Consider the following 21,178-nt stretch of genomic DNA (forward strand, 5'->3'; position numbering starts at 1 on the left):
CGGACCCCGACCCCGACGGGCGCTCGCTCCCCAGCGGGGCCGCCGCCCGCGATCCCGCCCCGTCCGACGCCCGGAGCGGGCCGGCGGGCTGGGGGGCTGGGCGCGCACCCCGCGGCCCGGGGCAGGCGGCGGCTGCAGCTGCGGCCGCGGAGCCGAGTGGACGCCGGCGGGAGCCCGGTGCGGGCGGCCCCGCCCCTCCCCGCCCTCCGGCCCCGCCCACACCCGCCCTCCGGCCCGCCCCGCCCCGCCCCCCGCCGGGCTCCTCAACACAAACTTTCCGTCCCGCTCGCTCCCTCCTCCGCGCCCGGCGCCTCCCGCTCGCGTCCGGCTCATTCCGCACATTCCGGCGGCCCCCCAGCAGCCTCCCCGCGACCCTCCCCGCGCCCCCGCCCCGCGCCCCCGCCCGCGGCCCGCAGCGCCCGGAGCCCCGCCAGTCCGAGCAGGTAAGCCGCCCCGGGGAGGCCCGCGGGAGGGGGCGGGCTGGCGGCCGGCAGTGACTGGGGACGGGGGTTCCCGGGGAGGCCGGGTCCCCGAACCATTGTCCAGCCCGAGCCGGAGCCCCGGATCTGGGTGCCGGGAAGTTCAGAGGGAAGGGGGGGGCGCTCCGGGAAGCCCCGCCCACCGCACCCCGCCGGCCGCGGCCCGGACGGGCTGGCCGGGAGGCCGGGAGCCGGGACCGCGCCGCTGCCATCGGCTGCCCCGCGCCCGCTCCGGGTGGCAGGACGGGGCCCGGGGGCCGCACGGTTGGGGGGCTGCCACCGAGGCGCTCGCACCCAGGGCGCCATCCCGGGGCCCCGCCGCCCTTTGGACTCGGCTCGCGCTCCGGAGCCCGCCCGGCCGCGCCGCACAGGCCTCGGCGCCGGCTCCCGGCTCCCGCGCTGCCCGCGGCGCCCTGGGGGGTGGGGGCGTCGGGGCTGCGCCCCGGGCGAGGGGCCTGCGCTCTGCCTGTGTCCAGGGAGGTCCGGGTCCTGCCCTGAGCGCCGTGCGCCCCGCTCCGAGGGTGGCCGGGTTTGGGGCCTTCTCCTCGCCACACGCCTCAGCCCTGGTCTGGGCTTCGGGGCTGGAGGCGGCTTGTCCTGCCATCACCACGTCTGCCGAGCCCTTCACTCCTGCCGGGGCGGAAGGCGGGACCCGGTCTGTCCCGGAGACCCCCTTCTCTCCTTCCCAGGAGAGCGGCCCCGAGCCAGGGCTGGGAGAGTCCTTCCGGACAAGTGCGCTGGGGCCTAGGGAGGCTGGCTGTGTCTTCCCGCTCCAGGTGGAGGCAGGAGCAGGTCAGGCCTGGACTTGTAGCCGGGAGATCAGGGGATAGGGCTGGGGGCTGGGCAGCCAGGGCGCTCTGTCCTGTGCTGTGGCCTGGTCCTGTGGAGGTGCGACCACCCCGGAGAGGCTGCCTGACCAGAGTGCTGCGGGCGGCCTGGGGCATAGAGGAAATGCACGATTTGGGAGGATTCTGTGCTCCCTTCCAGGTATTTGTAGCTCCTTTTCCAAGGGGTGTCAACCCAGGACGTGTTTCTGTGGAACCCTGGCCCCCTCGCACTCGATGGGCAGATGTATCTTCTAGGATATAGGGTTGTGTTGGGGGTGACTTCGTGGGCCAGGGATGCCCCCCTCAGAGGGAGGCTGGGGCCAATGGGAGTCTGACCCCTGGGCCTTCCCCTGCCCCCTGGAGAGGGGACAGTATTTAATGTTAATAGTGCATGTGGGCTGGGAGCACTGAGCAGGATGGTCAGTGATTGGCAGGAGCGAGCTGTGTGTGTGTGTGTGTGTGTGTGTGTGTCCTGCCCTGGGCCTGCCCTCACCCTCAGACCTGGTACCTCCTCGCAGGTGAGGAAATATTAAAACTAGCATGAAACATCTCAGCTGAAGCCTAGAAATGAGATATCTGGTCCCAGCTGGACTTGAGCCAGCCGTGTCATCTTGGTGGGCCTCCGTTTCCCTGCTGGGAGTAATTCTTCCCTTTTCTCTGGGCCCCTAGTCAGCCTTCCCTCCCCTCCTGTTACGGAACCTGTGGCTGGAGAGGTCAGGGGGTGACCCAGTGGTCTTGGGAAGCCTGGTGGCTGAGGAGAAGCTGAGCCGGGTCGGCATGGCCACAGTAGCTGCAGGCAGAGGGGTCGAGGGACAGGGAAGCCGGGGGGGGGGGGGGGGGGGGGGGGCACTTCCCCGCCAAAGTGGCCATGGGGTCTGGCCAGCGGGATGGGATGAGTGGCATCAGAGGCCGCTTGGGTGGCGCCCCGGCCCCTGAGGGCTCAGTGTGTCAGCCCTAAGGGTATCAGCCCTGCCCGTCTTCCGCCTCAGGGGGGGAGGGGGAGGGGACAGAGGCTTCAGCTCAGTGAGGAGGGGTGGAGGGTGCTGGTAGCGCCAGGCTGGGAGCTGGGGGCCAAGATGGCTCCAAAAACCAGCTTTCTGGGGAGGCGCTTGGAGGTCACCCCCTCTTCATCCCACAGGGAGGCGCAGAAGCTGGGGCGCCCCAGGCCCGGCAGGAGCTTCTCCTCAGAGCTGGAGCAGAGGTCAGCCGTGACCTCCACCCGGTCCCCGGCCTCGCCCTGACCTCCCTTCCTGCGGGTGCGGAGCCAGCCCAGGGCTGCCTGCAGGAGGGGCCGCGCCCGCCCGGAGGACAGGAGGGCAGAGGGTCCCCAGGAGGCTGGCGGGAATCCTCTCCTGGGATCCCAGCCCCGGCCTGGAGGTTTCCTAGAGAGCTGATTGCTTCCTGTGCTCGCTGCCAGGCCGGAGGACAGGAAGCGATAGAGGAAGGAGCGTGCGGCTGTGGGTGCCGCCGGAGGCAGGCGTGCGAGGGGGACCCGGGGAGTCTCAGGGGTGGGTGCGGGCCTGAGAGAACCAGGTACAACCAGTCTGTGCGGCTGCGTGCCAGGCTGGACGGATGCCATCTGTGACATGCCTGTGACATGCGTGTGCGTGAGAGGAGCGGAGTGAGTGAGGCTGAGTGTGCCGAGTGCCCGCACCGGCGTGTTCGGGAGACTCCGCTCCGGGCCTGTGTCTGGCCCGGGTGGGGTTTGGACACTCCGTGTGTGTGTGTGTGTGTGTGTGAGTGAGGGGCACAGCGATGGTGTGGTGCTGAGCGTGTCCGGAGGAGAATGAGGGACGTTCTGGTGACCTGGGCGCTGTGACGTGGCTGCTTACGATGCTGTCTGTGTGCGGGCAGCGTGTGAGATGGTCTCAGGTTGTAGGAACTCCCGTGGTCTGTGTGTGTGACGGCTGTGCCCTGGTTTTGTTTGTGCGGGGCTTTGGGTGGAGGTCTGGGGGGAACCAGGTGCGTATGACACTGTGTGGGAAAGCCTGACGGTATGGGGGCGTGGGGCGAGTGTGTGAGACTGCGTGTGCAGGAGGGGTGCAGGGACGGCGCCTGAAGCTGCTTGGTGCTGCGAGTGAGGGAACGGGCGTGACGGAGACGCCTGTGGGTGGTCACTACCTGGATTGTTTGGGACTGTAGGACAGTGTGGGCGGCATCCTCAGGGCTGTGCCAGGCGTTGCGTGGGACCGTGGGACAACCTGGGGGCCTGATCTCAGTGCACGCGGCGTCTGTGTGGGGGGCCGTCAAAAAGATACCCGTTAAACACAAGAAGGAACGCACTCAGGGCCACTGACCTGTGCCCTTAAAATGGCTGAGGCTGGCCGCTGTGCCTCAGTGGTGGAGTGTCGACCTATGAACCAGGAGGTTAGGGTTAGATTCCCCGTCAGGCCATGTACTCTGGTTACGGGCGTGATCACCAGTGTGGGGTGTGCTGGAGGCAGCCAGTCAACGATTCCCTTCCTCACTGATGTTTCTCTCTCTCCCTCTCCCTTCCTCTCTGAAATCAATAAAAGATTATGTTTTTAAAAAATGGTTAAATTTGGCCCTGGCCGGGTGGCGCAGTGATCAGAGCACTGGCCCTCAGACTGAAGGGTCGTGGGTTCCATTCCTGTTCCTCCGTTACAGGCCCAGCCCCCGCCCCGGGTCAGGGCGGGTGTGGGAGGCAGTCAATCAATGTGCCCCTCTCACATCGACGTTCCTCTCTCTGTGTCTCTCCCTCTCCCTCCCACCCTCTCCAAAAAGCAATGGAAGCGTGTCTTGCAGTGAGGATGAACAAACAAACCAATAAAAACACATCCTCAGGTGAAGATTTTAAAGAAGTGTTAGAGTCATAAATTTTACGTTGCGTGTTTTTATCACAACGAAGCGAAAACCAGGAGAACGAAGCGTGTGTGTACGTGGGGGCGGGCCGAGGCCGTGTCTCTGGAGCCGTCACGTGGCAGCCCTCGTGGTGGGGGGGGAGGGGTTGGGGGGGGCTTGATTGATTGACAGCTGGCAACAGTGGGTGCCTCGGGCGGGTGCAGGCAGCCTGAGTGGGGGGCACCACATGTGAACTGAGAACTGTGGGACCCACTTTCCCAAGTTACCCATCAGCTGCATCTCTGTTCCCCTGAACTCGGACACAGGCCTGGGCTGGAGACGGACAAGGTGAGGGGACAGGACAGAATCGCAGGGTGGGGGTGAGGGTGAGGAAGGAGTGGGAACAGGCCCCCTCTCTGCAGGAGGGTGAGGTCCCTACCCTCCCACCCTCCTGCACTGCGGTGGGGGCGGGGTGCTGACTGGGCCAGCCTGGGAGAAGGGAGCCTGGGGTTCCTCTGCTCCCGGAGACTCCGTGTCCTGCGCGGGTGGGGGGGGTGGGGGGTGGGGGGGTGCAGAGCCTTGATTCCCAAATTGGAAGCACATTAATAAGCGGGGGAGAGGGGAGGAGGCCCCCATCCCCCTCCTGGTTGACTGCAAATTGCTTCCTCCTGTAAAACCCGACCCTGCTCCAGGGGGAGGGTGCTCCCTCCCAGGCCGGAGGGTGTGGCCACTTGGCAGGGTCCCTGGGGGTCCTGGGACCGGAGCTGGGGGAGGCACCATCGCCCATCCCTCCCCGCTCCCTGGGGCCCGGCTAGAGCTGGGAGGGTGGGAGGCGCTGGCAGCTGGAGAACAGCTGGCCCAGCGTGGCTGCGTGGGAGGAGGGGGAGCGGGAGGCTCCCTTAGCTCTCCCCACTGCCGCCCTCCTCGCCCCCTGGCCCCCTGGCCGGCCCAGCCAGGTTTGGGGTGGGATTCGGGATGGAGCTGCTGGTTTCAGTCCTCCCACACTGAGGGCTGGGCCCCTGCGAGAGCGGACAGCCGCCGGCCGCCAGACCCGCAGGGACACCGGGCCCGTGTGTCCGCCCCGTGGGGACACCTGCCTGGGCCTGCCTGCCTGCCGTCCACCAGCAGAGGGGAGCCAGCCCAGGTCCGGAGGCCGAGGGGCCGGGGCGGGGGGGGGGGGGGGCTGGCAGCCCGTCCGGAGCTGCCCAGCCGGTAATTCCAGCCGCCTGGCCCCGGGACAGGGAGTGGGCCGCAGGTGCCCCTTATCTCCCGCCTCCGCTCCGTCCCTGCCCCGCCCGCGCTGACCTCTGCCGCCCGCCCTCAGGCCGGGAAGAGGCGGAGGGACCGCAGGATCGCAATGGCGGGAGGCAGGGGGCCTCGCTGAGGGTCGGAGGTCGGCTGTGAGGAGGGGAGGAGGGAGGAGCAGATGACAGGAGTGGGGTGTCCTGGACATGCATGGTGGCTGCCCCAGCCCCAGGAGGGCCTTCCCTTCTTTCCAGTCTGCCCTGGCCTCTGGGTCTTTCTGCCATTTGTTCTTGCTTTTCTCCTCACCGCCCCTGTCCTCCCCTCCTCTCTTTCTCCTACCCCTCCCCTTCACTCCCCTCTTCTCCTCTCCCCTCCACCCCCTTCTCTCTCCTCCCCTCCTCTCCCTCCCTCTCCTCCCTCCTCTCTTCTCCTCACCTCTCCCTCACTCCCTCTCTCTCCCCTCCTCTCCCTCCTCTATCCTCCCCTCCTCTCCCTCCCCTCTCCTCCCTCCTCTCTTTCTCCTCACCTCTCCCCTTCACTCCCCTCCCCTTCTCTCCTCTCCTCTCCTCTCCCCTTCGCCCCCCTCCTCTCTCCTCCCCTCCTTTCCCTCCCCTCCCCTCCTCTCCTTTGTCCTCTCCCTTCTCCTCTATTTTCCCCTCCTCCCCTCCCCTCCCCTCTCCTCTCCTGTCCTGTCCTCTCCTCTTCTCTGTCTCCTGGCTCGCCCACTCCCGTATCTGAGTTTATTGATCTTTCCCCCTCAGGACCCTCTAATCCCCTCCGGACTCCCCTAGACTCTCCCTCCCCTCCACCGGCCTGTCCCTCACTCGGTCTTTCCTCCTCTCCCCTCTTGGTGGCAAACCCAGCCAGGCAGCGGTTCTGGCCACCTGGGCAAGTACGGACGGGGCTGGGGTGGGAACCGCCACCCTAAACCCTGCCTGTACAGGGAGATGAGACCCGAGTCTGGGCTGGGGCGGCCACCCAGGGGGCCTGCTCCCCCCACACACACTGAGCCCCACAGTTGCCTCCGTCCAGCCCTGCAGCTGCAGAGCCGCCCCCAGCCCCGCTGGGCCGTGTCTGGGTGTGAGCAGAGGGGCCGCACACACTGGCCTCTGGCTTCATCCACCGAGGACCAGAGCGGCTGCTGGCCCAGGCCCCCCTGGTGTCCACGGGGGAGCCTGGAGCAGCTGCTGGCCCAGGCCCCTCTGGTGAGCCTTGGGAGAGCCCGGAGCGGCTGCTGCCACCACTGCCGTGGGCATGCTCAGCCGGGGTGTGCGTGGCACCCACACGCACACCTGACACGCGTGTGCTGTGCACGGCTGAGGCGGGCCACCTGTGCGCGTGTTAGTGCCTGTGCCGCACCAGTCTTCCCGGGAGAGGAGACGGGCATGTGCCAGGGGCCTGCGGAGGACCACGGGGGTCCCTCTCCTCTCCTTGACTGTCCTTGCGGCCACCCCCTCCCCCTCACCAGCTGCCAGCGGTCCCAGCCAGGCCGCCCCACCCCCGCCTGTCCCGGCTGAGCTGCTGTGTTCGCCATATTTGGCCACAGTCTCCTGCGGGGGGCGGGGCGGGGCTGACATCACCCTGGGGGGGGGCACCGCCTGGTGGGGGGAGGCGGACGGGCTTGGGGGAGGCAGGAAAGTTGCTTTGAAAAGTCGGCAGCCAGGGGCCCCCATGCCCCGGGCCTCCCCTGCTCTGAGCGAGGCGCAGGAGGATTTGGGGGGTTGGCTGAGGACTGGGGGGTGGGAGGGTCTCAGCTCCCTGCAGCCCCCCCCCCTCCGCTGACAGCTGTGACAGCATCAGCCCGGGGAGAGCCTGGGCCCCAGCTTCTTCAGCGCAGGAGTCTCTGCGCCCCAGGCCCTGCTGCCCCTGCTTTTATTTAAGAGCTGGGCCTGGGGCTGAGGCGGTGGTGATGGGTTCGGTCCTGGGTGGAGACTGGGTACCGTGTGGCTCCTCTGCCCGGCGCCCGCACCTGCTCCCGCTGCCTGGGGGGCCCTCAGTGCCGGGCCTTGAGGGGTGCCCCTGGTCCGGACCCCCCGGGGCACACGGGTGTGGTTGCCATGACAGCTTGGCGTCCTCTCTAGCACAGGTGCTGGAGCTCTGAGCCCCATCTCCTTGGTTAAGAGGCTGAAGCCAGATTGCCTGGGTCCAGGACCTGCTCTAGCACTTACTAGCTGTGTGTCCTTGGGCAGGTTGCCTAACCTCTCTGTTCACTGGTTTCCGCACGTGTAAAGTGGGAGCGATAGTAGAGTCTCTCTCAGAGGTGTGTGTAACACACGTGAGTCAGTGTGTGTAACACCGGAGCGGGCCTGCCTTTGGCACGAGCTGCCGTCCGTAGCCCGATGAAGTCCACACTCGGGGTCCATCTGACGTGCAGGCTCCACACACACACACACACACACACACACACTCACCCCCCGCGCCACTGGCCACCTCCTTCAAGCTTCCTATGCCAACAGGCGTCCCCACGGGGAGACCCTCCCCCGTTCAGCAGGACCCGGAACCCGTGTCTGAGGGTTTCTGAGGGTCCCCCCATCCCCGCCCTGCCCCTGCTTGTCCTGCAGCCCAGAGCGAAGCCCAGGATCTAGCCATCCCAGCGCCCTGGTATGGACTGACGGGGTGGGGTTTGGGGCTGCCTTGGGGGGGGGGGCTGGAGGGTGTAGTCTGATGGGGGGGTGTAAATTAATAGCCCAGCCTGGGGAGCCGAGGCACAGAGCCTGGCCCATCGCGGTGGGAGGCAGGGCGGGCGTGTGGGCGGTTATGGGCCTCGGGAGGTGCGAAGCAGGAAGTGGATGGGGAGCGGGCGGGCGGGCTGGGCAAGGCTGTGGGCCAGGCACCTCCTCGCTGCTCCCTCGCCAGCCAGCGGCTCCTGCGGTTCCTGGGGCGCTTCCTGCCCGAGTGTAGCTTCCTTGGCAGGGCTCTCAGAGTTATCTGTGGGCAGGGCACCCTCACCCTCGTCACCGCGGCAGGTCCTCGCCGGGTTGTGTGGATGCCGGGGAGAAGGAGGGGTGGGGAGCCCCGAGACAGGGCGGAGGAGCTGGCGGGGGAGCCCCTCAGCTGCCCTCTGTGCTCGGCTGCCTTTGACAGCGTGTGGCCTGGGGAGCCTTTCCCCTCGCCTGATGCGGGGCCTCCCGCCTCGCCGCCCGCCTCGCACTGAGGACTGAATGAATGTGAGTGCTGTGCCCACACACGGGCGGTGCGGGTGGACGCGTTGTCATTGATCGCCACGCGTGCTCTGAGTCAGGCATGTGGTTGGACTTGTGATCCAATGCACCCTCACCGCCTCCAGGAGACTCTCCTCCTGTCCCAGGACCAGGGCTCCAACAGGTGACCTCTCATCCCGGGCACTCAGCCCCGAACCCCTGGCTCCCTCCGCCTGGCCCAGGGCACGGCCCCTCCGGAGGCGCTGCGGCCGGGGACCCTGCCCTCACCTCTCGCTCTCTCTGCCGCAGGCTGCCCGGTGGGCTCAGGCCCAGAGTCCAGAGTAACCAGCACAATAGCGTCCAACAGCTGGACCGCCAGCAGCAGCCCCGGGGACGCCCGGGAGGATGGGCCCGAGGGCCTGGACAAGGGGCTGGACAACGATGCCGAGGGCGTGTGGAGCTCGGACATCGAGCAGAGCTTCCAGGAGGCGCTGGCCATCTACCCGCCCTGCGGCCGCCGCAAGATCATCCTGTCGGAGGAGGGCAAGATGTACGGTGCGTGCGGGCGGGCGGGCGGGGCGGGACGCGGACGAGGGACACCAGGGCCCGGGGAGCAGCTGGCCTCCGCCCCGCCCCACTCTCTGCCCCTCACCCAACCGGTTTGGCCAAGCCCAGGGCTGCCAGCGCGGGCGGGCGAGTCTGTGCGTGCAGCCTGTGTGTCCGGATCCTCCTCGTAAACAGGCCGGGCCTGCCCTCCGCCAGCGCGGGCCCACACCTCGCGCCCCATCTGCCTCTCCTCCTCCCCGCTGCCCCTGGAGGTTTCGGGGTGACTCAGTGGGCCCAGGAAACTGGGTCAGTCCATGGTGCACCAGGCTGGGCCTGGGAGGGGGTCCCTCCCTGGCAGGACGCCGGGGGCCTGAGGGGTGAGGGGTGAGGCCTGGGGGGGAGCCCCACTTGCGAAGTCCCCCTGGCGGGTGGGAGGGGGGCTGCAGGCCGGGGGGCAGCCACCGTGAGGGGCTGCGCTGGGAAGAGGCTGAGAGACGGCCATGCCTCAGCCCACCCCACGGGGAGACGGCCTTCCCTCTGCCACCTGCCCACCTGCCGCTCCAGGAGGGAGTGTCCCTCCTGCTGGGGCTGAGGGCTCTCCCGGGCTGCATTTTTGGGATAACTCAGCCCCTCTTGGCTTGGCTCCTTGCCAGCTCCCTCCAGCCCTCCCTGTCAGCCCTGCTGAGCAAGGAGGCCCAGCCTCTCCCTCCCGCACCCCGCACCCAGCACCCAGCACCAGGCCGCGTAGGAAGGAGCGGAGGGCTGCCCCAGTGAGTCCCCTGCCCCACCCATTGCCCTACCCATCCCAGCACAGCTCCCCGGCCACTGGGCAGGCAGATGTTCTGGGCGGCGCCTTGCACGGGCGGGCGGGAGCTCCATTGCGCCCTCCCCGATGGCGATGGCGGGCAGCCCCACGGGTATTTTTGGAGGGGTGGAGGGGGTGGGGGGGAGGAGTGGGGTGGAGAGGGGCAGGCAGGAAGGGAGGAGCAGTGGGGCTGGTTCTGTCACCAAAGAGGAATTTGAAGAATGCGGCCATTCCGGGGAGACTTGGTGAGGGGCAGGGGGCCTGGGTTTGGGGGTAAGAAGTACACCCTGAGGATCCTGACAGACCATTAGTCACGTGTCCACACCCCCCTCCCGGCCACGTCCCCACCGAGGCGACCAGGCAGGTGGGGCTCCGGGCCCTGGTGACCTGCGACCTGGTGACAGGCTCAGTGACACGTCCTGACACAGACCGACTGTCAGCGTGGGAGGTGCTGGGACCCTCCTGCTGCCGAGGCAGAGGAAGGGGCTTGTCCAGGCCTCCCCTCGGCACAGGGACTGCCGGACACGTGGCCACTGAGACAGGCTGCCAGGCCCCCTCACTCAGAGATACCCCTCCCCACACGGGCACCCCGGCCAGGCCCCCTCACTGGGCACCCCGGCCAGGCCTCCCTCACTCAGAGATACCCCTCCCCTCACGGGCACCCCGGCCAGGCCCCCCCTCACTGAGCACCCTGGCCAGGCCTCCTCACGGGGCACCCCGGTCAGGCCCTCTCACACCGGCACCCCGGCCAGGCCCCCTCATACGGGCACCCCGGCCAGGCCCACTCACACCGGCACCCCGGCCAGGCCCCCTCACTGGGCACCCTGGCCAGGCCCCCCCTCACTGGGCACCCCGGCCAGGCCCCCTCACTGGGCACCCCGGCCAGGCCCCCTCACTGGGCACCCCGGCCAGGCCCCCTCACTGGGCACCCCGGCCAGGCCCCCCCTCGCTCGGGGATCTGCCCTCAGAGGCTGGCAGTGGTGGCAGCGGAGAAAGGAAGGGCGGCTGGGCCGGGAGTGAGGGGCCCAGCTGTCCTGCCCTCGGGCTACACCTGTCCCTGTCCGTCCTTCAGGGAAACCTGTCCAGCCCTGACATGGGCCTGCCTCCCTCCCTCCCTCCCTCCCTCCCTCCCTCCCTCCCTCCTTCCCTCCTTCCCTCCCTCCCTCCTTCCCTCCCTCCCTCCCTCCCTCCTTCCCTCCTCCCCCCCCTCCCTCCGCCCCTCCGCTGCTGTCCCCTCCCTCCCTCCCTCCCTCCCTCCCTCCCTCCCTCTGCTGCCCTGCCCGTCCCCTCCCCCAGGGAGCAGCCGGGCCTGAGGGTGGGGGAGCACCTTGGGGCGGCTGTGCCCTGAGGGGCGGAGTGGGGCAGCCGGTGGGTCCGTCCGCAGCCAGCACTGTTTCCTCCGCCCTGCAGGCCGGAACGAGCTGATCGCGCGCTACATTAAGATGAGGACGGGGAAGACCCGGACGAGAAAGCAGGTAGAGGCTGTTGATGTTGTGGCCCTTCTGCCCTGCCCCGAGCTGCCCCCTCTGGTGACTCCCCCACCCCCCCCAAGCTGTGTCGTCGCCCATGACTGGCTTCTCTGACCACCCACCACCCGCCCAAGTCCGGGTTCGGTGACCGGCGAACCGCCCGCCCGCAGCTGTGGCAGCTCCACGGTCACGCTGAGCGGCCCCTGGCGGCCCAGACAGACGGCTGGACGGACGTGGGCAGGGGGAAGGAGAGGGAGCGGGAGCGGGCTCCAGCTGAGGAGGGGGCTCCGGTGGTGACGGGGCTCCCTGCAGAGCTGCCTGGTGTGACCGGACTTGGTCCTCACAGCAGCCTCAGCGGTGGGGCAGCGGTTCCCTCCGCTGACAGGAGGACACTGAGGCACGGGAAGCTAAGGTACTTCCTGCTGGTAGGTGGTGGGCCCAGGGGCCAGCCCACTGGGCAGGAAAGGGCCTTCATTCATTCAGCGGAGGGGGGGTCAGAGGCCGTGGTGAGAGATCCAGCCCCGCGGACAGGTCCCCCTGGCGGCGCCGGGGCCATGGAAGGGGCCAGAGCGGGGAGCGGCGGGGCAGGTGGCAGGAACGGTGGCCCCCGGGCAGCCGGCCACGGGCTGGGGCCGGGCAGGGACCTAGATCGGCAGCAGTGGCCGGGCAGTGGCGGCGGGATGGGCACCAAGCTGAGCTGAGAGGTGCCTGGGCAGCGGGCAGTCAGGAGGCAGCGTGCCCACAGGAGGCCTGAGGGAATTGTTTGGGGGGCTGCCCAGGGTGCCTGGGAGACAGGCAGCCTGGAGGCAGGTTCCCGGGGGAGTGGGGGCCCCCCTGACCCTCAGCCTCCGCCCCGGGGGTCTGCCTGGGCTGGACCCTGCGCCCGCGCTGCCCCGCCCGCTGTCCAATACCAACAGCACAACGACTGCAATTTCTTTTGAGAGCCCAGAACTGACTTCTGCGCATGGGCCACGAAGTTTCCATCGCACTGTACGTGCGTGCCCGAACGTGGTGTTTTGTGGAAGAGCCGCACTCAAGGGGCCAAAGAGCCACATGTGGCTCTCGAGCCGCGGTTTGCCGACCACTGTCCAAGGGAGGTTCGAAGTCAACTGCCCAGTGTGGGAGCTTTTCTGAACCCCTGCCCCTGCCCGCTCAGGTCACACAGCATCTATTTCTTCTGCAAATCACTGAGCTCCTGCCGTCCCAGGCACAGGGCGCCGGACAGTCTCGGGCTTGGAGCCTGGGATGCGGCAGGAACACTGGCTGTCGGACCGCTGGGTGCGAACTGCGGCCGCCTCCCTGCTGGGCGGTGCTCGCTGCAGCCGCTGCCCCCGAAGCCGGAGAAGCACTGCGCTGGTGTCCTGCCTCACCCACAGCCGTGCTCAGAGGACGTTTGTCAGAGAGGGACGGGGCGGGGCGCCTGAGGCCCAGAGGCATAGAGAGATCTTCATTCTGGGCCCGAGTTATACCTGCGCCTGGCCAGTATCCCGTGAAGGCTGGCTGGCCAGGAGGTTTTATTTTCATTATAAAATGAAATTATAAAACACTAATTGTGAACAAAACCAGCTGCCGGCAATCGGGGCTTTAAACGCCGCTGGCCTCTGTCATCTTGCACAGGGCACTCCCCTGACTTGTTTTCCTTCCAACTCCAAGATCAGGATCTCCTTGCCCGGCCCCCGTGGTGAGGACAAGGGGGTGTGCTTGTGTCTCAAGGAGCAAGTAGCTAACAGACAAGGTTGTTTCCGTGTTTAAAAATGCAGTTTTGTGTTTTGACAGGTATTTATAGCAATGAGCAGCAAGTGCAATGCCTTCATATTGTAACAGCCCAGCTAAATATAACATGGGATTAGGTCCTGTGTGGCTTCACCTGTCTCCGAGGTGGCCACATGGAGCTGGTCCCCTGGGTTAAGGGTCGGGAGGAGTCCAGGCAGCGTAGCCCGGGTGAGGCAAGGGGCCTTGGCATCAGGCGCCCTGGATTCATTTCCCAGCCCCGGCCCCGGCCCCAGCCCCAGCCCCAGCCCCAGCCCCAGCCTCAGCCCCAGCCCCAGCTGAGTGGCCCCAGCCCCAGCCTCAGCCCCAGCCCCAGCTGAGTGGCCCCAGCCCCGGCCCCAGCCCCAGCCCCAGCCCCAGCCCCAGCCTCAGCCTCAGCCCCAGCCCCAAAGTGGCCCCAGCTAAGCGGCCAACCTCTCTGAGCGGTGGTTTCATCGCCTGTAAATCAGAAGTAATACCAGTGCCGCCCACTTGGTGGTGCTGCAGGTTGGATGAGGGGTGAGGGTGGAGGGCTGGGCCCACGGGCGAGTGCGGTCAGTGCCACGCCGCAGCCGGCCAGCTTGCTGACCCGGGTCTGACTGCCGTCTGAGGCGAGTGAGGAGCGCCCGCCGGGGTCCTAACCCAGCATGGGCGCTGCCCACATCACCTACGCAGTAACTTTGCGTCTGTGATGGAAAAGAAAGGAAACTTTCTTTGCGGGAATAAAAACTGCCGGCAAAGAAAGCCAGCAGCGAGGCCGGTGACGAGGTGTGAGGTGCCCAGGAGCCGGGTCCCGGGTGCTGCAGGGACAGTGGCCGTTGGGTTCTCTGAGCTCAGGCTCAGGCCCGCGAAGGGCCTGTTGTCCCAGCGCCGGCACAGCCACCTGACGTGGCGCCCCGGCTTGGGCTTGCCGGACAGGAAGGCTTCGGGGAGGAGGGGCTGGGGAAGAAGCCCAAAGGGGGGGTCCTGCTGTGTGCGCCTGTGCCCCCGCCCCGTCAGTCCGAGGAGAAGGGAGGCGTGCGGGAGGAAGCTGCGTGAGCAAGGCGGAGTGGGCAGGCCTGGCCGGTGGGCCGCAGCGGGTGGGTGACTGGAAGATGGAGGCAGTGACAGGGGGAGAGGATTAGAGAGAGGATGGCCGGACGTGTACCCTCACGGCCAGCAGAGCATATGCCATTGCCAGCTCTGCGGAGCCAGTGAGCCAAGAAAGCCCCTGGGAAAATAGAGGTTTGCACGCTCTTCCTCTGGGCTGGACGCAGCCCTGCACCGGCACACGCGTGGCCAGCAGGGCTTGGACCGGATTTTAGCGTCACGGCGGGTGCCTTGCCCAGTGGACAGCTGGTGGTCCCAGAAGCCCGTGGGCTCTTGATCCAAACAGGGCCAGGAGGACCGCAGAATTGCCAGGCAGGGCTGCGGACGGTCTGCCCCGGGGCCCAGGGTCCCCCACTTACCTCTGTTCCCGGAGACGAGGCCGGCGGCTGGGTGGCTGCTGTGCCGCCTCCTCACTGTGTGTTTCCCTCCGGCTGGGCGCGGGCAGGTGTCCAGCCACATACAGGTTCTAGCGCGGAAGAAGGTGCGCGAGTACCAGGTTGGCATCAAGGTACGTCGGGCCTGACCGGGCCCCAGCCCTCCGGGCGCCGCCACGCCCGCCCGCACCGCCGGCCGCGCTCGGCAGCTCTCCGCCCGGCCCCTGTGCCTCTTCCGGCTGCAGCTCTGTTCTTGCCTCTCCTTCCACTCGCTGCTCTTTGGCTTTCTCTCTCTTTCTCTCTCTCTCTCTACAGGTCTCTAGCCACTTGCAGGTTCTAGCCAGGCGGAAATCTCGGGAGATTCAGTCCAAGCTGAAGGTATGGGGTTCCTTGCCGGGCCCTGCCCAGGCCGGTTGCTGCTCTCTGGCCCCGGCTCGGGGCAGGGAGGGGCCGAGGAGCTGAAGCCCCAAGGCCGAGCAGGACGGCAGTCCCAAGTGAAGGAGAGGAAGACCATCTGGGGCCACTAGGCTCCTCTCTTCTCCGTTTTCCTTTTCCTCCTTCCTCCTTTGCTGCTTGCGAATTGCACGAATTGCACGGGGACTTCCGGAGGGCAGGAGGAGACACGAGGGCATTGCTGGCAGAGCTATTGTGTGGGCATGGCTGTTCTTGCATCGGACACTCCATCCTGGCTGCTCTGGGCCTGGGCCCCGGGCAGGGCCCCTGCTGGCTGCATGTTCTTCTTTCTGCCCATAGCTGCCCAGTAGCCTGGGGCATGGGCAGACCCCAGGGACACCAGCTTGGCCCACCAGCCTGCCCTCCATCATCCTGCCCTGTCCAGGGCACCCCAGCTTATAAACACGGCCTCTGGGTGGCCGAGCGGGGAGGTGGGCGGAGGGGGGAGGGCGGGGGAGGGTGGCGGAGGGGGGAGGGCGGGGGAGGGCGGGAGGTCCCCGGAAGCCGGGAGCCAGGTGGGCTGGAGGGGAGGGCGGTGAGAGACATGCCCCGCCCCACATGGCCCGCTTTGTGCGGCTTCTAATCACGCTCCCTCTCCTCCACAGGCCATGAACCTGGTAAGTAGACTCCCCTCCCCTGGGGGCGGGAGAGCACCTCACGGAGGATTTTCACATCCGGGTTGGAAGTCAGGGGAACAGGCTCTCACACTGTAGCTGCGGAGTCCCTGGAGGCCTGTGACGTCAGATGGCGGGCCTCAGCCCCAGACGCTCCGATTCGGGGGCCTGAGCGGGGCCTGGAAATGTGCCTAGAACAAGCCTCCAGGCGATGCGGGGCTGTGGGGCCAGAGAACCACGGGGGAAACGGAACAGAAAGCATGGCAGTGCGGGACAGAATGAGGGGATATTTCCGTACCTGCTGGGCTGTAGAATAAAGAAAGCGATTTCTTACCGTGCATTGTGGTTGGAGGGGTGACGTGCCCTTAGGAGACAGGCCCAGAGAGGGGCTGAGGCCCTCCGCGGCCACACGGCAGAGCAGGGGCCGCAGTCCAGACACGGGCCTCCCGAGCCTGGGCGGGGCCCTGGGGCGAGCCCCTGTCCTGTCCGCCCTCACGGCCCCTCCCTTCCCAGGACCAAGTCTCCAAGGACAAAGCCCTCCAGAGCATGGCGTCCATGTCCTCCGCCCAGATCGTCTCCGCCAGCATACAGAACAAGTTCAGCCCGCCCTCCCCCCTGCCCCAGGCCGTCTTCTCCGCTTCCTCGCGGGTACGGGTATGGGAGTGGGGCTGGTGAGGGCCTGCCTTCGGGGCTGGGGTGAGGATCAGATTCTGAGGGACCTTGGCTTTGTCCCATCCCTGCAGTTCTGGAACAGCCCCGCTCTCCTGGGACAGCAGCCCGGACCCTCTCAGGAGTGAGTATCCCGGTGCCCCTCCCCACGCCCTCTGCTTTCCCTGGGCAGCCGCACTCGCCTTCCCTCCCATCCGGGTTCCAGCAACAAACCAGCGTTTTCATTCAAAAACAGAGGGAGGGAGTAAGAGAGCTAATGCATCTGTCTATTCATTCGCATGTTTGTTCACTCATCAGCCCACTCATCCACTTGTCATCCGTCCTTCAACTGTCTTTCATTCGGTTAATCTCAGCCAAGTAGCCAAGTGTACTCGGTTCCTCCATTCTAAGCTGACTTTCTTCCAGAGACACACCCTCAGTCTAAGCGCAGCTCTTCCGGGTGGGGTTGAAACGCCAGGTTAAATGTGCGCGTCCGTCCGCTGTGAGCTGCAGCAGGATTTCACAAAAGTTACCGTGGGAAGCAAACAAATGCTGGCCAGCAGCCTCCGGGCCTCTGCAGAAAGGCTGCTGGCTCTCTGCTGGGACCCCAGAGCAGGCCCCACGGGGCTGGGCTGGATGGAAGGCAGGGGAGGGGCCCTCTAACCAGGCTGTGCTCCTGTCTGCAGCATCAAGCCCTTCGCACAGCCAGCCTACCCCATCCAGCCGCCCCTGCCGCCGCCGCTCAGCAGTAAGTTCCCCGGAGGCTGCCCCCACTTCGCTCAGGCCTGCATCTCTGCTCAGAAGACTCGGGCCCAGCTGTGTGTGCGCATGTGTGAGCACGTGTGTGTGTGTGTGTGTGTGTGTGTGTGTGTTTGTGAGTGAGAGGGGAGTGGGTGGCATCTATAGAGATCGGGACATACCAGGAATAGCCCCCTTGCCTTCTGCAGTGCACACCACCAACAGTATCACATTTGTAGACTGTATGTATATAGAATCCCTGGTAAGGAAATACACCAAAGTCTTAACAGAATTTCATTCTCTCTAAGTGTGAGAATTCTGGTTAATTTTTAATTTTTTTTAATTTTTATTTTTTTTTATTTTTTAAAGGAATTAGAATTTTTCTACATTTATTTATTTTTAATATATTTTATTGATTTTGTACAGAGAGGAAGGGAGAGAGATAGTTAGAAACATCGATGGGAGAGAGTCATCGATCAGCTGCCTCTTGCACATCCCCCCTGGGGATGTGCCCACAACCAAGGTACATGCCCTTGACCGGAATCGAACCCAGGACCCTTCAGTCCCCAAGCCGATGCTCTATCCATTGAGCCAAACCTGTTTCGGCTCTGGATAATTTTTTAAACATGTTTTTATTTATTTTAGAGAGGAGAAGGGAGAGGGAGAGAAACATCGATAAAAAACATCTATCAGCTGCCTCCTGCGCGCCCCCTACTGGGGATCCAGTGGAAATGTGGGCTTGTGCTCAGAAGGGAGTTGAACCTGCCGCCTCAGTGGTGGGCGGACTCTCAGCCGACTGAGCCACACCGCCCGGCTGGGTAGCTTATTTCCCTTTGGACATGTTTGCATTTCCTGGCCGGAGCCCGCTAGCGATGCAGGAGAGGCGGCTGTGTGCGCACTGGGCCACACCGCCGCAGGCTGCACCGTGTGCGGGACACCCCGCGGGGGCTGAGCGCGCGCCCGCAGCGGGCGGGCTGGCCGCACGGACCGCCCGCCCACGAGGCCCCTCCGCAGGCTACGAGCCGCTGGCCCCGCTGCCCCCCGCCGTCCCGGCGCCCGCCTGGCAGGACCGCACCATCGCCTCCTCGCGCCTGCGGCTGCTCGAGTACTCCGCCTTCATGGAGGTGCAGCGCGACCCCGACACGGTACTGTGCTGGGGGCCGCGGTGCAGGCCTCAGCCCGGGGGTGGGGGGGCAGCCACGGGCCTACCCCACCCTCCCCCATCACCCCTACCCGCCCCCATCGCCCCCACCCCCGCCCCCATCACCCCCCTTGCCACCATCGCCACCGCCCCAACCCTCCACGCCGCCCACACCCCCGCCCCCACACCCCATCCCCCGCCCCCATCCCCCCATCCCCCCCATCAACCCATCGCCCACCATCGACCCCACCCCCGCCACATACCCCCCAACCCCATCGCCACCCACCCCAGCCCATCACCCACACCCCCCCCATCATCGCTCCTCACCCCCACCCACCCCCTCCCCCATCACCCCCCCGCCCACCCCACCCCATCACCCCACCCTCCCCCCATCACCCCTACCCGCCCCCATCGCCCCCACCCCGCCCCCATAACCCCCGTCCTCACCCCCGTCCCCATCACCCCGCCCCGCGCCCCCGCCGCTCCTGACCCGGCCGCCCTCCCCACAGTACAGCAAACACCTGTTTGTGCACATCGGCCAGACCAACCCCGCCTTCTCGGACCCGCCGCTGGAGGCCGTGGACGTGCGGCAGATCTACGACAAGTTCCCCGAGAAGAAGGGCGGCCTGAAGGAGCTCTACGAGAAAGGGCCCCCCAACGCCTTCTTCCTCGTCAAGTTCTGGGTGAGCGCCCGCCCCAGACCCGCCCCAGACCCCGGTCCTCCGGCCCAGCCCGTGGCCCCCTCCAGCCTCCCTCCCGGCCTCCCCCCGCCCCCCTCCGGCCCCCTCGGGCCCCCAGCAGCTCAGGGCCGCCCCTCCCGCAGGCCGACCTCAACAGCACCATCCAGGAGGGCCCGGGCGCCTTCTACGGGGTCAGCTCCCAGTACAGCTCCGCCGACAGCATGACCATCAGCGTGTCCACCAAGGTGTGCTCCTTCGGCAAGCAGGTGGTGGAGAAGGTGGAGGTGAGTGGGCCCGGGGTGGGGAGGATGGGGGCGGGGAGGATGGGGGTGGGGAGGATGGGGGGCGGGGAGGATGGGGATGGGAGAGGATGGGGGGGAGGACGGGGGTTTGGTGGGGGCTGGCCAGGAGCGGGCCCCAGCGCGGCCTTCCTCTCCGCAGACGGAGTACGCGCAGCTGGAGAACGGGCGCTTCGTGTACCGCATCCACCGCTCGCCCATGTGTGAGTACATGATCAACTTCATCCACAAGCTCAAGCACCTGCCGGAGAAGTACATGATGAACAGCGTGCTGGAGAACTTCACCATCCTGCAGGTGGGCGGGGGCGGGGAGGCCGGCCATGGCCCAGGGGAAGAGGCCCCTCAGCCCACCCCCCGGGCCTGGCCTGACCTCCCCAATCCCCCCTCCCTCTGCCCGCCCAGGTGGTCACCAGCCGCGACTCCCAGGAGACCCTGCTCGTCATCGCTTTCGTCTTCGAAGTCTCCACCAGCGAGCACGGGGCCCAGCACCACGTCTACAAGCTCGTCAAAGACTAGGGCGCCCTCTGCCCCGCCACCAGCACCCAGGATGCGCCTCACACACCTGCCTGGCGCCCGGGTCCAGGACTGAGGCTCCATCGCCTGCCAGGCCTCGGCCCGGGCCAGGAGGCCCCCACCACACCAGCACACACCCGCCACCCATCTGCGCTTTAGCTGTGGGAGAGGGAGGGGTCGGCGGTGGGGCAGCCGGCCTGGGTCGCCAAGCCACCATCACTTAGGTCCGCCAGCCCCAGCGGGAGGACACCTCTGGCTCAGGAGTGTGGCCGCTGGCCCCTCGGAGCGGGGGCGGGGGCGGGGGCGGGAGGCGGGAGGCGGGGCGGAGTGCGCAGGCCAGGAAGGAGTGTGGAGCTGGGTTGCTGAGAGGAGAGAGGAGAGAGGCCCACACTGTCTGCACCTGCCACGTGCCAGGCCCCTGCGTGCCTCCTGCACCCTCTGACCCGCAAAGCAAGCGTGGGTCACAGATGAGGAGTGGGGGGGATGGGGGGCAGAGATGGAGTTCTCACTAGGGCTGCCTGTCCCAAGCCCAGTTTACACGCCTCCCTGCCTGGGACCGGCCCCAGACTGGAGGGACACTACACTGAGGGGCTGGGTGGGGGTCCCCGACACGGGAGCAGCTGCCTCTGACCAGCAGGGAGGGGAGCAGCAGTACTCGGCACCCGCTGTCAGCCCCCCATCCAGCCAGGGCCCGGGAGGGAGCCCCGCCCCCCCACCCCCCCCCCAGCGGCCCTGGCCCGATCCTCGCCAAGCTCCCCCGCAGCCACCTCGTGGGGGAGGCCCCAGGGCAGGTCCTGGCTCCAGACGGGTCAGGCTGGGAGGTGGAGCCCAGCCTCTGGGCAGACCTGGCCCGGGCACGCGAGGCAGCGCGGGCTCTGGCATTTCCTCTTGCCCAAGTGACCCCTCGGCGGTGCCACCACCTGTCTCCCGTGCCAGTCTCCCCGCCGGAGCAGCGCCCAGTCCTCGCTCTGGGCCGAAGGTTAACCCTGCCACTGCCTCTTCCCCACGCCCGGCCCTCAGCGCCCGGCCTCCGGGCATCCATGAGTTTCATATGAAGTACTGTGCCCTCCCCTCCCCTGCCGCCCGCCCGCCCCTGAGCTTCCCGAAGGTTCTCACCGTTTGCATATCGCTCAGGCCACCTCCAAACCCGACCTAGGTTTTGTAATGTATATTATATATATTTTTGTGTACTTTTTAAATCCAGCTGTGATGGGTTGTATCATAAATGTGGTTGTATCAAAAGTAGGGCTGGGGCAGGCGCCTCAGGGCCTACTCAGAAAGAGAAATTAAAGTTATTTGTTTGTGGGTCCGTCGTGTGGCCAGTCGTGTGCAGGCCTCTGGGCTGGAACAGCTTCAGGGGGGCTCTCCCCGGTTAGGTCCTGGTGTGTCACCTTCCCCCGTCTTTTCTGGGGGCCCCCAAGCTATACCCACAGCCAAATAGGTGTGATTCTGGGGTCCCAGAAAGCTTTCCAGCTCAGACCTTTCTCCACACCCCTGCTGCCGGGTGTGGAGAACTGAGCCCAGCACTGCCCTGAGCGAGCGCGCGCAAGCGCGCTCTCTCCCTCTC

At 66.7% G+C, this 21,178-nt stretch overlaps 1 protein-coding gene across 8 annotated transcripts; it reads left to right on the forward strand.

Moving 5' to 3' along the window:
• The first annotated feature begins 284 nt into the window (after positions 1 to 284).
• Positions 285 to 20,919, forward strand: TEAD3 (TEA domain transcription factor 3). 8 transcript variants are annotated; one of them, XM_036413318.2, is made up of 14 exons: positions 285 to 443; positions 8,803 to 9,048; positions 11,255 to 11,319; positions 14,597 to 14,659; positions 14,841 to 14,903; positions 15,584 to 15,595; positions 16,106 to 16,240; positions 16,336 to 16,385; positions 16,927 to 16,988; positions 17,993 to 18,123; positions 18,629 to 18,802; positions 18,943 to 19,083; positions 19,241 to 19,393; positions 19,501 to 20,919. In XM_036413318.2, the coding sequence occupies exons 2-14, from the start codon at positions 9,042 to 9,044 to the stop codon at positions 19,612 to 19,614; spliced, it is 1,170 nt and encodes a 389-aa protein (XP_036269211.1). In that variant the 5' UTR covers positions 285 to 443; positions 8,803 to 9,041; the 3' UTR covers positions 19,615 to 20,919. The 8 variants fall into 8 exon arrangements, with proteins under 8 accessions (XP_036269211.1, XP_036269212.1, XP_036269210.1 ...); XM_036413312.2 differs by having other exon boundaries at positions 329 to 443; positions 8,803 to 9,043; XM_045572753.1 differs by lacking the exon at positions 285 to 443 and adding an exon at positions 8,658 to 8,677 and having other exon boundaries at positions 8,803 to 9,043.
• Positions 20,920 to 21,178: the final 259 nt, after the last annotated feature.

This window comes from Pipistrellus kuhlii, unplaced genomic scaffold, assembly GCF_014108245.1.
Source record: "Pipistrellus kuhlii isolate mPipKuh1 unplaced genomic scaffold, mPipKuh1.p scaffold_m20_p_5, whole genome shotgun sequence".
Lineage (NCBI taxonomy): Eukaryota > Metazoa > Chordata > Mammalia > Chiroptera > Vespertilionidae > Pipistrellus > Pipistrellus kuhlii.